Below are 17,985 nucleotides of genomic sequence, written 5' to 3'. Positions count from 1 at the left end.
CAGCTAGAGTCAGGTGACCGAGGTTTTCCTGCGACAATCACTGAATCAAGGTTTCTCCTCCTCCACTCCTCATCCATGTTGTCTTTATGGTCCTCTGAAAACCTGACTTGTTGACTCCAGGCCTGGCTCCGCTCAAAATGACATTTTTTTCGTCATAGTGAAGTTAAAAACGGTCTAACGATAACACAGAGAAATTTATTCTGAAAATTAATCAGGTTTTTATTTTGTTTTGGTGCCTGACTTCCTGTCCCGCTCATCTGCTCTGTACTAAATTGATGCATCGTGCTCCAGTATCCGGTACTAATAGAAATCTTGCGTATCTGATCCACTGCGTTCCGAACAGAGCAGATCCAGTGGGGGTTAACAGATTGACTAGAATAGAAACCTATCAGATCCGATGCCATGACGGATCGGAGACAGACCGGACACGGATCTGGTGGAATTTGGCCTTCAGTCATTGTAAGGAAACTGAGGGAGAAAATTACAACAGAAAAAATAAAATGATACAAATAAAAAAGCAAACTACTTAAAAAGACTATCTTGTCTTCTTCTCCACCCTTTTGATACAAAATTAGGTAGTTTGAACACGTCAAAATTAAACAACCAATTTAGTTTTTGTACATCAGTCCACCACAATATTTCAGGCTTTTTGCAGGCAATTTCTTGAAACAATCTTTCTCTGAGATCATCATAATTTGTACAGTACAAAAGGAAAATGGGACTCCGTTTCCACTTCATTGAAATCACACATCTCACAGAAATGACCGACTGACTGAGAGGGAGTGAGGAATCTGAGCTGCATCATTAAGAACAAATCCCTGAATGAGAGAGATAAAGTCAATTTGTTGTTTTTCCTTGTTTAGTTGTGCTCTTAAGAAAGAATCAAGATGCCCACAACTCCACACGCAGCCCTGCAGGAAGGTATACGATCATTAAATACTAGCTCTGAAGTAATAACTCTGTGGTGTCTCATACAGATGCACCGTGGACCCTTTAGCATCTCCTGCAGACAGACTAAACGCAGAAGACTATGGCTAACTGCAGAATACAGAATATTCCTTTAGCATCTGTTAGTGTCAGTGTGTTGAACACGTGTAGATCTAGACACTCAGCGGTAACATGAGCAGGTTTAGTACACGCTGGGACAGCTGTGGGCAAAAAATCTGTCACTCTTTGTGTGGATGGCAGCCCGCCGAGTCCTCTGAGGAGCAAGGCCATAGAGATTCAGCAGACAGATCTCAGTGGGCGAGGACGGAAACTGCTCGGATGCATTTGAGGTTCATGGATGCCAGCAATCATCATGTCACCTTGTCACGAGGAAATTCCCCAGTCAGCTTTTAGCCAGAGGGAAGGAGGCACACACCAACAAGAGGGAGTCGTTCCTTATACCGCAACAGAGCAGCGACCTCGGGTGGGTGTGTTGGATTGCGAGTAATTTTACTGATTGTGGTTGAGATTGAAGAGAGTCTGGTGCAATGGCATGATTAGAGTACACACAACACACTCCATTTCAGCTGTAATTAACATTAAGTTCATTCAGGTAAGAGAATATGAGAGTATTAGGTGTATGTTATGATACTTTTATGGCTTGTAATGGCTGTATGTAGAGTGAAAAGGTATTGTTGTGTTTCTGATAGCACTTACTGTAAAAGCATTTAGAAGAAGAAATGAGAGCTGCTTTTTAAATGTGCAGAGGAGAATCTATCTATCTTGCTCATTCATAGTCTGAAGTCCAATTTTTTTGTTGTATATTTATGCAACCATACAACGAGACACAATCAGGCTTAACACAATCATGGTTTAACCAATTCCAGCATTTACATTTCTTTGAATCTGAGGTCTGTTAAGAATAAGCTATTTTCATTGTTATAAAAAAAACGCTCACACCGCCCCTTTTCCAACAAACAAAGGCCCTTTAAAATAGCATACATGTAGAATGCATGGATGTATCAGATTAGCATTGTTATTTGCAATGTTAGCACTACTGATGAATGATGTGTATCAGTTGTGCCGCCTCAATTTAAAGCTGGCAAGCAAGTACATCTAACTGCTGATTCAGAGAAGACGTTTTTCTATTGGGCAGAAGAAGTCATCATTCAAGCGTCCCCCCCCAAAGTAAGTCAGCGTTATGGAAGCATTACACCGTCTCTGAGAAAGATCAGCGACATGCAGTTTGTAAGACCGGTGACATTCAAGAGAGAGACTAAGACGATGGACTAGATTTCTCCTGGCTCATTTGAAAAACAGACACGAAGAATAAGAGATAATCAAAGACACTGGTACCACAATTGGCTAATGGCTTAATTGTTGTTTCCCCCAGTTTCTCTGCCCCAGTTTCTTCCCGTGAAGCTAATTTCGAAAAGTAGTGAGACCTTTCCAGGAACATCGCAAATCAAAGCAAAGATGAAGTAGGTAAAACTATTTTGCTGACAACATTTGAAGGAGCTTGTCTTGCATAAATTCTAGGACATTGTATATATTTCCTGAATGCTGATTACTAAAACAGCAAACTATGCATATTTTTGTTTTTTATAGCAGTGACTGGAATATAGTCATTCTCTGAATGTTTCAGCACCATGGACAGAGTCTGGATAGGATCAAATATTTAATGTCCATGTTTTTTATTGGTTGTATGTGTTGGTTGACACTGTTTTACCAAAATTCAACACATAGTGAAGGTAATAGCAAAAAAACCCAAAACATATCCACTAGAGAGTGCAATGTTATTTTTACACGATTGATGGCAACTAAAGGATGGGATTGGTTGCAAATTTCAGGACTGTTCCCAAAAACAACCTGCTGATAAAATAATAAATTGCATGTTTTTTTTAAAGGTTGTAGAACTGACATGTTTTCAGCACATATTAGGATGACATAACAGCCTAAAATCCTTAACAGAAAACAACTGCTGACGGATGTGTTATGACTTATTCTGACAGGATCTACTCACACCTGTAATAGTTATGATTCATCTCAGGGACACACTATTAAATATTCTACTCTCTCTCTTTTTGGTTTGAAATATTACAAATGGAGCTGTGGCACACAATCATTTGATGAATGTTAACATGTTAAAATTAACCGTCCAAACAACATGTCTTGCAGATTTGGAAACTTTATAATTGGACACTGTCTTGGCTTTAATATTTCAGCACAAAGGGAAGATCAAAATAGCAGGGGCTTGATTGGCCACCCCAAAATCCTGAACTGTGAGTGGCTGTTTGCCTTGCCAGAGGTGGGACTTGTGTTTAATTCAACTATTGGGGCTGTGACAAATTAGTAGTACATTTGAATGTAGCATATCTTCTTTTGTTGGCACTTTAAATTGAAAGAGAGTGGCAATTTCTTTGGAACCAAAATGTTGCCAATAAATGTATTTTTTACAGTTCGACTGTAGAGGAGTTTGCTTGCAATTTAAAGTACTTTAAATTAAAACATTGGACAAACAGAGATTATTGGAGTGGATCAGTGGTGGTAGGTAATGTGTTTCAGTTATCAGAGCAGGAATGTGTCTTTGGTGTCTTTATTTAGGTATGCTTTATAAAAAAAATACTGTGCACTTTAATTGCATTAGGAATTTTATGGTTTCTGAGCATTGACCCAGGCAACAGGTTCATTTGGTGTATGTTGAAACACGATTAGAGGCTATTAAGAGCCTGTTTACAATCATCTCATTGAACCAGCTGTGCTTAACACTGTATGCCTCTGCCACTGTCAGATTGTCACCATTATAAAGAGCTGTAAAGATTATGGGCTATAAACTAAGTTATACAATGGCTGTAGAGTTGATAGTCTCTTAACTCTTAGAAGGGAGTCGTACAGTAGGCTACACACTGTCTGAGCCGGTGGAAAAATGGGTTCTAATATTTGGAAGAGCACTCTAGGAAGTTATATTTTTGGACATTTTTCGCCTTTAATGCACAGAACAGCTGAAAAGATACAGGGAGTAGAGAGTGGGGGAGGACATGCAGTAATTGTCAAGACTGGAATCGAACCTGCGATGAGGGCGAGGGCCTCTGTATATGGGGCACGCTAAGACAACTAGGCCAATTTACTTTTCTTTGTAAGTAACTTGTAACACAACTACCGTGGCAGTAATCTTGTTTTATTTAAGATTATTAATGTTAGCAAACACTGGTGTAGACAGAAAGTGTCAATAAATACAATTCTTATGAGTCTGTACACACAAATACTGCATGCCAACCCCAACTGGGGCACTGACCCCTCAAAAACGTCTGGAGGCACCCCTGCAACAGAGGATAGATCATGTCTGCTCTTCAAGACCCAAATCCAACATGCGTGTTCATGTGGGCCGCTTTAGAGAAATAAGTGTAGAGACACTGCTCTGCACTTACAGTCTGCCCGAATAGCATTCCACCCGCTGCCATTAAGTAATGATTGGTGTTCTTCCAATCCTGGATGTGATCTCATAAAGTCCTTTTCATATCTGATGGGGTAATGAAGCATCTACTTTTTCAATCAGCAGCAGGGGGAGGAAGGTGCTGCCAGCTGTGTTATTATGTCATTTTTGCATTCTTTCATTAGCTGTTTTTCATCCATATCCCCCCCCCACACACACACACACACACACAGAGTGACAGTCCAATCTTCCGTGGTGGCGGCAGGCTATGAACTTTGACACTGGAGTATCACTGAGTGCACAGATTACTCATCACCAGTGCATCTGAGCTGCTAGATCTGGATCTGTGTAGCTGCAGCTATGATGTGATTATTCCACTGACCTCTTTTTTTTTTTTTTGCAGTGACAACTGCCAGCTAAAAAAAACAAAAAAAAAAACCTGCTCAATGTTCCTCTGCCTCCACAACAACATGTTCGGCTTCTTTTTCTGTGGGCTATGCTTGATCTTGGTAATACATGTAACACCAACGTATCTGAATGCAATTCCTCCACAACAACCAACAGATGTCATCTCTGAAGGTTAGGTGGAATCAACTCACAGTAAAAAAAATATATATTTAACATTTCTGAAAACAAGATCCTCTGTGGGTGTCTCTGAACTCTAAATCATTATGCAGCACATTCATTCTTCCCCCATGCTAATAGAAAAAGCATCAGCTTCGGAGGATGGAACTTAGGGTGTCCCTAATCGTCAATTAAGGATGTATCTTGCAGTCATACTCCCGCACTACAACATGATGGAGCGATATCAGTGACGCTAGGATTGCATTGCTGAAGGGTTGCTTAAATTGAGCTCTGGATGAATGAAAATATGCAGTAATCATTCTTTTTACAACCTAAAACAGGTATCCGTTATGAAGGGTTGAACCATTTGTAGAGAAAGAACACATTAAAGACAATTACTGCTGATACGGTAGAGTGCTCAGTGAAGGTTTTGGCTCTGATATGTGACCAGGTTATTAATAACTGATGTGTTTTTCTGCCTATCCTCTGACTGCTACATCCATAATGCCAAATATCAAAGTAATGAAAGGCTTAATGAGCAAAAACACATTAGCCAACATTAATCAGGAGAGGAGAACTCATCATTCGTAAATGTCTGTACCACCGTGGGACAACAGAAAGAGATTAACAGATTGCCTGATTCAGTGTCACATTCCCAATATTTTATCAGGAGATCTGTATCTCTGCACGTCGAAGGTAACTTTAAACACCTTCCAGAACAGGCAGACAGTAGGAGAGCAGAAGAAGGAAAGCATTTAGGCCTCTCAGCAGCTAGATAGGTTTTCAAACAGGCTGGGACAGTTGAGACAACCTATTGGTTTGATGTTTAGGTTGATTAATCCACACTTGGAAGAAGAGCCCTGTGATAACCTGTCCTGCTGATGCAGAGGGAAGATGTGCCTTTTAAAAGAGGTCTGTATTTTTCACTCATTTTTTTTAACCCTCTGCACATAAATCTTTTAGTTACACCTAATGTTCATCAACACAAGAGCTACCAGTCTAGGGAATGTTATTTTCACTGGGAAATGCCCTTGAACTGGGTTTGTTTACTCCAGTTGTGTTCATTATCTTGTATAAAACTTTCCTTCTTTCCCGGCCAAAGCTAACCGCCCTGAGGATACTGAATAATGGAGTGGCAGAGTGTATGAGCAGTTAGAAAGATCATCTTCAAGCCAAAGGACACGCAATGCAGAATGGTGTCTCATGGAAATGTACACGAGGAAGAGATATTCACACCAAAGCAAAGGCCAAACCAACCCTCTAGCTCCTCAAAGATTACTTCAGCTTGAATTAGCGTTAAATGGCATCAAATCAGAGACATGTGACATGAAGCGAGTCTGGTCAGTCTAGATCTGTCAACAAAAGCCAACTGAGCCACCCAGCTTACCTGTAGGTTGTGAGTGTTTGATCTCTTGACTGTGGGGTTGCAATCAGCAGTCCTTGATGTTTCGAGACTGGAGATTCCTTGTGGCAGACACAAAGCTAATAATACCTCTCTGTCAAGGCCGTCGATGGTCTTGTATAAGACACACGTGGCTTCTGATACAGTAGGTTCCTTAATGATCTGAGTCTTTAGCAACTCCACTTTCAATGCCTTTCAAATATTTTGTTGGAAGATGACAGGAAGATACATTTTTAACAGAACTAAAATTATTTAACTCCAATAGTCATTATACTGACCTGGGCCCACATGCACGTCCATCCATTACACAAACAGGACCATTAGTCTTAACTTATTGTTTTGAAACAGCCCATTTGGCTGTAGAGTTAGCCGCATGCACAATGCAAATAATTGGCCAAATAACTAATTGCACCATGAAAGCGAGGCTGGTGCAAAATGTCCAGGGAACCTCCTGAAAACCCTATCCAACTAATTCAAATTGTTCATGCCTACTATGCATAAACAACAATAAACATGGCGAGCGGTACCGGTGTGACTGAGAGAAGATCAAGAAAAAACTAATTGTCAGCAGAAGAAATGGACATTTTATTACAAGAATACAGAACGAACAAACAGCTATTATCAGCAAGTCAAGCATCAAATTTAACAATCAAGGAGAAAGGGAAAGTTTGGCTGAAGATCTTGAACCGGGTAAATGCTTGTTGTGATTCTGAGTGCACAGTAGAAGATCTACAAAATAAAAATAAGAAACATGAAAGCGGCATATTTCGTCTTGAACGGTAACGCATAAGCATGATGTCCCCAATCCTTTAAACAGCCTAACAGGTGTGGTAATCCTGCCGTTAGCACCTGTAATGGTGGGGTCTACCTCCATTAAATGTAATGCTTTGTTGGGGCGTTGACCTGGCTGGATGTGCATACGGACCCTGACCTTGAACACATCTAACCTAATGTTACCTTGTTTAGTTAGCTAACTAGCTTCAACCCTGCCAATTTTGACATTGGAGTGCTGTTAGTTAAACTAACAGGACTTGGTACAAGGTTGGTGCAATTGCCACAGCTCCTTTGAGTGGAGGACGATGACTGTCCTACAGCAGCAGCTGGAGTTGCCAGTTATTTTTAACCCAAAGTGAGTGAAAGATACAGCATTTTGGTTTAATTTGATACACAGTGCTGATGTGCTTCTTACCATGGTCATGTTACTCCCTTGCATGAAACTATTCTGCAACATTTATTACATTTCAACCCTTTCCAGTCTTTTGTTTGGTGGCCAAAATTCACAATTCTTTGCATGTTCAGAAAATGGACCTTAAAATTCTTCAATTATTTGACTGAAGTATGGCTGTGATGGGAGTTTACACTTGTATAGAGGTATAGTTTATGATAATCAGCAATACATCTTGCGATCTCTTGCACTGTTATGGGGAAGCAAGGTTGTAAACACTTCCTGAAAAGATGTTGGGCTTGGCTGGATTTTTTTATTTGCGTCGCCTGGAGTCTTTTCGGGATGACTGGCTTTGAGGACTTGGGAACTTGCTTGACTGGACTTTGCCAAAGCCTAGAACCCAAATTTAAGTAGATGTTTGTACTCATTTCCCATTTATAAAATATTCCATTCACGTCCAAACTAAACTTCTATCACACCTGCTATCTGTGAACAGATCATTCCAACAGATTCTGCTTTATACAGACACACAGTGATATTTTCATTCTTCACTCCTCTGGTGTTTCACCTTATGAACACTGGTACAAACATGTTGCATTTCTCTGCACCTCCACCCTGTAGTCCCTTTGTATGTTCTGAGTCTACATTTCCACAGGCGGGATTATCTCTGAGCTCGATGTATGACTGTGGGGAGTGACACACCAGAGCCTTAATTCCAAATCTACTCCACACATACGCTACATTCAAATAGTGATATATTCCTGCTCTGCACCTTATTTCCACCATGCTGCGCTCCTTTTGATCATCTCATAGTGATATATGTAGCCATGTAACATACCAGTACCCAGTTATATTTGCACTCTTTCAACTCCAGACCCCAGGTTCTCTTGTGGAAACGCATTAAAAGGCTTTAATCAAAAGGTCTCTTTTCTGTTTGCAGTGTCATCCAGTAATGATCATTTTAAAGCAGCAGGGCGCTTGACTGTGCAGCGCTCTATCTTTGCAATTCAACCCGAGACTCACAAAAATGTTAAACTAGATAAAGCTCAAGATAGTGCTCTCCACGGACATACGTTTTCTGACTTTGCAAAACAAATATACATAAAGACATTGCACATTCAACATTCAGGAAACAACACATTGCAAAGTGCATACACAGCAAAAAAGCAGTGCTTGCACAGCATAAAATAACTGCATCCCATGCCGCTTAACATATTCTACTTTACTCAAGTAGTGGTCCAAAGAACATTGACATACTTTTCTAAGTTTCTTCCTGGTAAATGTTGAAATCAAACTCTACACCAGTGTATGGGATTCTGTGGGGATTTTTTCCATAACAGCGTGACAACAATCACTGACACTTCAGCATTTAGGAGCCAAGGGAAGTTCTAAACCGAAAGTCTGAGATAGGCCCGGGGCGTATTGTGTTCCCAAGAGAGACAATCCATTCTGCAAGCACAGAACCGGCTTTAACAAAACATTCAGGATTTCAAAGGAAAGTTTCCAGTGCCATATAGTCTATATGTAACTGGCCCCTCGTGTGTTTCAAATGTTTCTGCAACCCAAGCAATGCTTACAGTCCTCACTAAGGATAGAAAAAAAGAAGAAGTAAAGTAGACTCACCAAGAGGCTGTCCAGCAATTATACGGGCGTTTTCCCCCGACACAGCTGCTCGGGCGTTCCTCTCGTTCAAATACTGTACGAAGGCGTATCCCTTGTGCACAGAGCAACCCACTATTTTGCCGTACTTGGCGAAGATGACCTCTATGTCGGTTTTCTTGACGATGGCTGTGTTGAGGTTGCCGATAAAGACTCTTGAGTTGAGGGAGCGAGGATCATTCTTGTTGGTCACGTTGCTGGTCTGGATTTTACCAGTCATCTCCTCCAGTTGCCCTCCTGGGACACAGACAGAGGGGGAGAGGAGGACATGCCTTTAAAAGGTTTGGACAGGCCAAGGCCAGGTGGGTCTGCCAAAAAACTCTGTCGTCTATAAGTCTATGATAGAAAAAATGATAATGATAATGATAATGGATGATGTCAAAATAAAATGTTAATTTTGAGTGTGTAGACAACAGTGGAGGAGTACTTTGAGTGCCATAAAAGCCAATAAGTATTATTGTCACTAATTGCAATGACAGATTACACGGACTGCTAATTACTGTACAGAATTATTGAAAAGCATTTTATTAATCTTTCATTTAATTATCATATTGTCATATTTCTTATCTGTGGCTCTTTGCCTCATCTTGCTGTCCTGTCATGGATTTATAATTGGCTTCGTAAGCCAATAGGTCATACACTGGACTTGCACCCAGGATACCACTATCCAAAAAGACAACATTGGCTTCATTTCTGAACCCCAACCATGAACTTTCCTCAAAGTCTGACCAAGTATTTTTGGCACCTAAACCTATCAGTCATTTTGGTACCTTACAGATACATTGTGTAGAAATGGGCATATTTAGCGGACAGATTCTAGACTGTCACGCTCCCTTGCTCACTCCTTCCATCGCTGAAGAGATGGTGGCCTTCAAGGACAAAAATCCCCTGTGATGCATGATTAGTATGATCCTCCATTTGTCAAGTTTTTACCATCAAAAATGTCCATCAATATAATTAACTGCGTTGATATTATTTTCTTCTTTGTCTTCAAACCTGTGCATTTGGCTCGGCCACTCACTAAATATAAAAACATGTTTGTTACGAGTTCAAGATGAGTTCCATGGAAGGGGATCTGCTCCTATGTAGATACAGATCATTTAAAGTTATTTTTATTTAAACATACTTATTGATATTATATTCAATTTCTTCCAAGTATGTTCTGTTAAATGCTTCTACATGCTACACACTGTACCTTTAATCTAACTAGGTCATTTTTTTGTGAATCTGCCACATTTTGCATAAAGCTACATTCGGCTCAGTTTGGGACCAACACTACCTGGTTAGGGTAGTCGAAAAAAATCTGCTACAACTAGTACGAGCCAATCACCGCAAAAGGAGCAGGATTTCGTGATAAGAGGGCCTTCCAGGATGCCACAAAACGGTCAGCTAGCTTTGTAGCTATCTTTTGTTGTACACAGAGAGACAATTTATTGCTCTTCAAAGTGCTGAGTTTGACAAGCACTTGTAAATTTGCATTAATTAAATGACATTGAATATAACAGTGAATGACTCTCATTTATACTACACTATTGACTTGTAGCTGACTTGAAGGCAGCAGCTCTGCAGCAGGAAAACAAGATGCGTCCAGAAACCATTGACTTCCATTTTTACCAAGTTTACCATGTTAGCGCCTGTTAGCTAGAGCAACAGACACACCAATGTTATTTTAATCAACCTGAACAGCTGTTGCTGAAAAGGAAGAAGTACATGTGTTTGTGGTTTTATTTGATTTACAGGGAACTCCCAAGTGGTTCTGGGTCAGCCAGTTTGAGTTAATTTACAAAAAAAGATAACTCACTTTTATTTATTTTTTTAGATGTTTCAAACAACATATTTTTTCTATTACTAGCTTTAGGTATTATCAATCAATTGAAGTCGGGTGGCTTTGACTAAGTCAAAATGACATCGCTAACCAGAGGTATCTTAAAAATGTAACTTTATTAGAAATCTATACTAAAAAGATTTTCTTTTTAAATGTATAAAAACGGAGATATCCGTTTTTGCAAATGAACTCTTCAGTTGTACTTTACCCGTTTCTTGGCATTGCTGTGAAACCAAACGTGTTTTCTATTGAAATCACAGCACTCTGAAGAGCAAAGGCAGTCCCTGTTATCTGTGGGCTCTAGCTGGAAAGCTAGCTGACAGTTCAGAGGCCTGCTTAGAGGTCAGTGGTCATTGATTGGTTAAAAAAAGAGATGATGAAAATCCCACTGTTATGAGAAGTGACAGAATTAAATGAATTTTGATGGTTTTTTTTAATAAAATTACACCGGAAAAACAGAACAATTTGAAACATTAAACAGACTTTAAAGGGCATTTTGACATGAAATGTTAAAAAACAAGTAAATTAGAAATGATAAAATAACATTACAAAACAATGAGTAATGTTTTTCTGACATTCAGTATTTTACCTCTTTATATTTGATTACACAATCACATTATCACTCATAAAAGCACATAGTTCACTTAAATGAATGAATTTAAATGAACACCGTTTTGTTGATGAAGGCTTTTCTTAATGAAGGTTTACCTTATCACCTACAAGGTCACCGGCCACTCAACTGCTTGCCTAAGCTACATTTCTGCACGGTTGAAATGCTACCAACGGGTGGCTGAGAGAGAGAGAGAATTAGAGGGAGCAACAATATGTGAATGTTGCAGCAGCTCCCTTTGCTTTGTGAGAAAGCAAATACAGTGGCTGTCAGTGGGGAGGCTTTGCTATCTCAATATGCATATTGTTGCATCCCTAATGCTTTGTGTGCTGTTTCACTGATCACAGAATGCGGAGGCTGTAATTCATGTTACAGTTACATTCAGACTTTTTTGGGGGCTGTCAAGTTATCGGCGTACATTAGCCTCAGTTTTTGTTGGCCTCCCCTGCAATTACATGCCGGTGACCTTTTCATAACCCGATGTAAGGTTTTATGAAAGACGACTTGCTGCATGATCACGCAAATTACATCTCCCAAGGAAAGGATGCACTGTTGAACAATTGAAGTTATGTATTTCATTACAGCTGTCCGAATGCACATGGATTATGCTTTAATAGATATTTTCAGAGATCCCACATTGTCCTTATGCTTTCCACATTGATTTTTTTATGCATACACATCATTTAATTTATAATACTTAAACGCTTTCGACACAGTTTTTTTCCAGTTTATTTCTGAACTCCACGTTAGTGTATTTAATACTGTAACAAACCCAAGTTTGAGTGTCTGTCCTGTCAGTGTCTGTCCCTGACACATACAACCATTCAGCTCAGAGAAGAAGAGCCTGAACAATGGATCCAATCCTCTGTAAATAGGATTAGTAACCAAGGTAACACTGTTGTTGTTGGAATATGGCGTAGATCCACGCATGAATAGATGTTTTGTCCCTGACGGTACCTTTTAAACAACTTTATTATTCCACTGCAAGAGGCTGCAGCTCGGCCTCCTCGGTGTGACTGTTTTAGTCCTTCAGAATCTTCTCCCATCAAACTGTAGTTCACACAGCGATAACGTCAATCATAGCTGCAACCAGCAAATACTGTTTACGATCGGCACAGAGGAAATGTTGAATTATCATGTGACAATGACAAGCAACAATAGTGCGGTGCTAGCAGAGAGGGTAACCGTAATGAATGCTAATTTATGTGTGAGAAATAAGTGTTTTATCAGTAATATCATACAAAAACTTTGCATTGACGGTAATCAGTATAGGTATCAAAATGAGGATGGTATCTGAACACCCCTGCTATTAAATGATGTACCATACAATCCAGAATATTGGTTGAACAAGGATGTAAGACAGTCTTGTTCAGTTGAGTCTCCCAGGGGGTTAAAAGGTTTTCCAAAGCTCTTTATTCATACAAACTTTAGTTATCTCAACACTATTTCAATTTATGTTCATTTCAAACTCATTCAAAACACACAGGCGGTACTGACTTGGTTTTCTGACTTGGTCGGGTGCAGCAACAAACCACTTCCTCTTTGACATTAAGCTGATGTCCTGTGTGATTAGGGATGTTCTGAAGCAACTAATTCCTCATGGAAATTTAGATACTGACTAACCGACGAGTCTAAAGGTTAGAAAACATTCAATAAAACTGTCAAAACTGGGCGCAGTGTACATATTTAACAGGTCTTAAATGATCATAGAATCCGCAGATACTAGTATTATACATGAGTAACCTTCAAAACAGATGGATTGGCCAGATTCCATGTCTGTCATTGGGCAGAACCATCTTGCAAAGCTTCAAGCTTATACGCTTGTTATTCCCAGGGAATAACCGGACCACTTTACGAGAAAGAGGCGGTAGCTACAGCCGCAAGTTAGTCGTGGCGTGAGCAAGAAGCAACTGCTAACCTCTGAACATTGGCGGCTTGTGAAGAGATTAGCGTGGATGCAGCTGTAGCAGCAGTTTTACCAGAATTTAACATTTCCTTCTTAAAAGAAGAGCGAAGGCCTTTGATGCACACATTTTCTTTACAAATGACTATTACATTACATTATGTCATTGTAGCAGCAGCCATTAATTGGAGCTAGTGCCAGGTGGCTGTGGTACAGCTTAGACAAAACATATGACCGTCATTTTGGGCCTACAATATTACAAATATCAAAAGCTAATTTAACAGACTAAAAAGTCTGACAAGTACGGGAGACAACTTTGGATGCTTCAGTGGATTGAATACGCATAGCTCTAGTGATGATGACAATTTAATTCAGCCAATTTCAAGGCGAGTCTGCAGTCCTGCTAGATACCAGTCCAGCGGTTGAGGTTAGCTAACATTAATGTAATGTTGACTTGAGCTCCATTATAGCACCATCTCCTGGTAAAATACAGCCACACAATTAAAATACCTCTCTGTGTTTTTACCTGGTATATTGAGGAGGCTGCCCACTTTGAAAAAGTGCATCTTTAAAGTGCCTCATATTACTGGTTTGTCCAGATGAAGATGAAGTAGCATAAGATTTTGACAAAATACCACAAGGGAGTTCATAATTCACAAACTGAGATGTGGTTTAACTCCGTCACCAGGTTGCTCGCTCTGCACCCACAGTAGATAAAACAGGAAACTCTCCAGTCATCCAGGAAATACGGGAGCAGCCATGTGATTTACAGTGCTGAAAATCTTTGTCAGGCATCTATTACACCTGAGACTGAGATCATGCTAGACATCCAGAAGCTCATTCATGGATGAACACATATTATTTCACTTGGCAGCACATGTTTTTAGCATTACATCACCTCCACTATAAAGCTATCTGCTTCCCTATGACTCTTCAGCACCCAGCACGGCTGCCTGTCGATTCACGACTCCTTTGGGCTCTCTGTTTACAGTGCTGCAATGCTGTGTTGTTTCTGCTGTGTGGGTGTGTGTGGGAATCAAATGCAGCTCGCCAATCTCTCAAGTGGCCTTGGCATTTATCAGCACCAGACAGTGCAAATTAATGTGGCACACGCACACGCTAACGCTAAATGAACTTCATGAGGATCCACCTAACGGTAGTTTAAACCCACAGTCTGACACCCCTCCTGTATTGATGTCTGTGGACAGGTCACGGGGAACGTGACAAATCAGTGGAGAAGCGTTAGATTGCCTCTCTAGTCAGATAAATCAGGAGCGGGTAATGGTCACGGATCCCTTTTACCGCTCCTTACTTGTTATATTTCATGTTGTCTTCGCTGTTGTTTTCTTTAAAGCCGAACACTAATTTATTCCATCAGTGGTTTCGCTGCTGACCTTGCTGTTTAGTTTATTTACAGCCTCCATTAAGCGTCTCATCCTATGGGGTGATAGCGTCATGAGGAGAAACATGGGAAAACAACACAGGAAGTGATAGGCACCGAGAGTGTAATTGGCAGAATAATTGTTCCGAGGACTTGACATTTGTTATCAAAAAAAAAAAAAGCACAAAGATGTGCTTCATCCCAGAAATGCAATCCGCAAACTGCTTTTAGAATGAAAAATTATGACCTGGTGTTCAACGCCCGCTCTTTAAAAATGATTACAGCTTCTACACAGCTGCCTTTTTGTCGGTAAAGAGCAGAAGACAGATAAGTCTTCATTTTCGCTTTCATGCCGGGGTGGTTGTGTCAGAAGAGGTGTCATATTTTTCAAAAGGTGGATGTCTCCTTTGGAATGAAACACCGCTCTTCTGGCATCTCTAAAGAAATCCTGGCATGCTTTTGCCTTTTCATATAGAAAGAAAAAGCACCCAAATCTCATGCCACTAATAAAGAAATCAGGCTAAGGTCAGCGGTAAAAAGCACCAAGGTTGCACGGTTGACGGGCCTGCTGTTTTGGGAGAGTGCCTGAGCAAAAGGAAAAGGAGTAGCCGTATTACCGAGCTGTGCCTCGCTCTGAGATTCATTGTGCCTCAGCAGACAGGCTTAAAAGGTTGTTGTTTGGGTCCGGCCACCTGCCTGATTTATAGACATTTTTTCATGCAGGGAGGGAACTCATTGAATTGATTCCTTTTGTAATTTCCTACCACTCCAGCACTGTACATTTCTCTTCACCACGCCTCAGCCACTCTGCTCTGATTGTTGCCAAGGCAGCTTGACGGGCTGGAGAAGCTGCTCACTGAAACAGAACAGAGAAAGGTAGCCAGATACACCTTTTCCAATGCTGTTGCTGCCATGTACTGCAGAGGTAGAGTAATTGCTTCATGGATCCCCTCCATTTATATCTTGTCTCAAAATGTGTCTCTCTGCCTGGGAAGCAATGGCAACAACCAGAAAATAAATTCCCTCAATTTGTAAATCAATGCTGCTATTTGTATTGTAGGCTGCTGTGCATTTGCAGGGGTGCAGCCGACCATACATTTGTGCACTTTCTTAAAGCATGGTCAGAGGGTGAAACCTTTTCACCCCACAGAAACAAATGCACTCACTCATTTTTGTCTGGTTTTTTTCAGCCAAAGAAGAGCTGTGTGGTTTTAATTTGGTATGAAATCTACCTTTTAAGCATTTAAATGCTGGGATATGTTTTGCAGTGAAAATGTTTAATCTTTAAGACAGAGATAAAATATTAACTTCATTTGTCAAACTTTTTGACCGGTTTCTTCCCCCGTGGCTCTGTGAGTCAAAGCAGACTGTGTTGGACCGGATTTCAACTCATTAAGTAGACAGCTTGAGCAAAGTGGGTCTATAAAAGTAAGAGGAACAACTTTAATTTAGCCTGCTGAGTCTCTGTGAAGCACTACAGTGAATCAAAGTGAATAGGAAATAAAAAAGAAACATTATTGAGTATCACAAGTCATTTAGATAGATTATTTTTATAGTACTGTACATTAACAGAAAAAATAATTTAATGTACTGATCATTTAAAAGCTGAGGAGGCATTTTGCTGTGCAACTGGATCAAAACTAAGTTTCCATTTCAGCTTATTCAGCACAGAAGGTTGTGTCAGCATCTTACCATTCAACTGGAGTAATGCGTAACCAACACGGGCATGTAAACGTTTACCTGTCATCAATTTGTTTGTTTTCTGAGTTTTTTCCAAGCTGCAACCTTTGGCCGCGAGAATTGAAGTCAATGCTGAAGTGTTAAAAACTTCCGTTTTTTCGAATGTCCACTTGAGGTTGGCTCCGGAAGTACCGGAAACCACATACACACCCATTCAAAAAAGCCGATTACAGCAGAAATAAACGTGTTTACAGCCTGGTTCAAAAAATGAGTTTAATCTGAATAGCTAATTTCTCTTTCGGCACACACTGTACCGGGGGTGAATTTATTCATATTGCAGCAATTTCAAAGATAATAACATTATGAGAGGCACAGCTGACTTGATGACAGGCAGGAACACTGTAGCTGTAGGCTAGGAGGCTCAAAGCCCGCCTCTTTACCTCACACTAGCTCAACAGCAGTTTGATTGACTTCAGCATTTCCAATATGGCACCCGCCGATGATTGGTTTCAAAACAGCGCTTCAGAAACAGATGGGTGAAGTCACGGATACTACGTCCATTATTTATAGTCTAGGGTTTTTTCTTACACTTCAGCTCGTCGGTTAGTCAGAATTCCAATTTTTGTTTATATTACCAGGAAATTAGTCATTTTTGAGCTTCCCTAATTCTAGTAATAATCAAACAGCATTGATGCCTATTTGGATAAAAAAGCAACAAAATACAAGTCATAGCGACCCAAAATTGGGAGCTTTCTTGATTTTGATTAGCCACCCTTACGCAGTAATGGTACAGAAAAAGTCTCTGAACACATGCACAATCCTCCACCTCCAGCAGGTACGGAAGCATTTCCTTGATTTATTTTAAAGTAAGTCTGTTCAGTTATTGGCTCTTACTCCTTTGTTTTATTGGATTATATTCCAAAAGATGAGAATAGGCAGACGCAGGCATTCTAATGCCAGGCATGCTGGATGCATTATTATGAGCAGATACTGTAATATGAAAGGGATTATCCCTTTTTTGATTCGACTGTCATTGTCTGCTTAATGTGCTCTGGGCGTAATGCCACCATTTACACTTTGGCACACTGGTAATTACAATCAGACAGTAAATAAGGTAAAAATTGCTCACAGATTCTAAACTATAAGGGCACGTTTAAACTCTGTTATCACTGGTGTAATGGTTTTTGTGAATTAGACATTATGACTGGGTATATAGTGGTTCCTCTGTGTTTATTACACATCTTAGGATATATTTTTACCTGAATGGTTGGCTGTGTAGTTATGCTCTTGGAAAAATGACTCTCCCCCAGCATATACGTTCTCTCTAGCTTTGAAACCGCAGCCTTTCTCAGCAGGGCATTCTCCTCTTACCTTGCAGCAAACCTCATTTCATTACAAATAGCGGCTGTATGCTTTGGAGCCCTCCACCTTTTTTC

General features: G+C 40.2%; 1 protein-coding gene across 1 annotated transcript; it reads right to left on the bottom strand.

The window, feature by feature from the left end:
* Positions 1 to 5,883: 5,883 nt before the first annotated feature.
* LOC117829343 (RNA-binding Raly-like protein) lies at positions 5,884 to 14,026 on the bottom strand. The gene is made up of 4 exons (XM_034706973.1): positions 14,015 to 14,026; positions 9,115 to 9,387; positions 6,989 to 7,055; positions 5,884 to 5,893 (listed from the first exon to the last, which is right to left on the bottom strand). The coding sequence occupies exons 2-4, from the start codon at positions 9,368 to 9,370 to the stop codon at positions 5,884 to 5,886; spliced, it is 333 nt and encodes a 110-aa protein (XP_034562864.1). The 5' UTR covers positions 9,371 to 9,387; positions 14,015 to 14,026.
* Between the last annotated feature and the right edge of the window lie 3,959 nt (positions 14,027 to 17,985).

Source organism: Notolabrus celidotus, chromosome 17 (assembly GCF_009762535.1).
Source record: "Notolabrus celidotus isolate fNotCel1 chromosome 17, fNotCel1.pri, whole genome shotgun sequence".
Taxonomy (NCBI): Eukaryota; Metazoa; Chordata; class Actinopteri; order Labriformes; family Labridae; genus Notolabrus; species Notolabrus celidotus.
The sequence above is the reverse complement of the archived record's forward strand: the minus strand, read 5'-3'. Positions and strand labels throughout refer to the sequence as shown.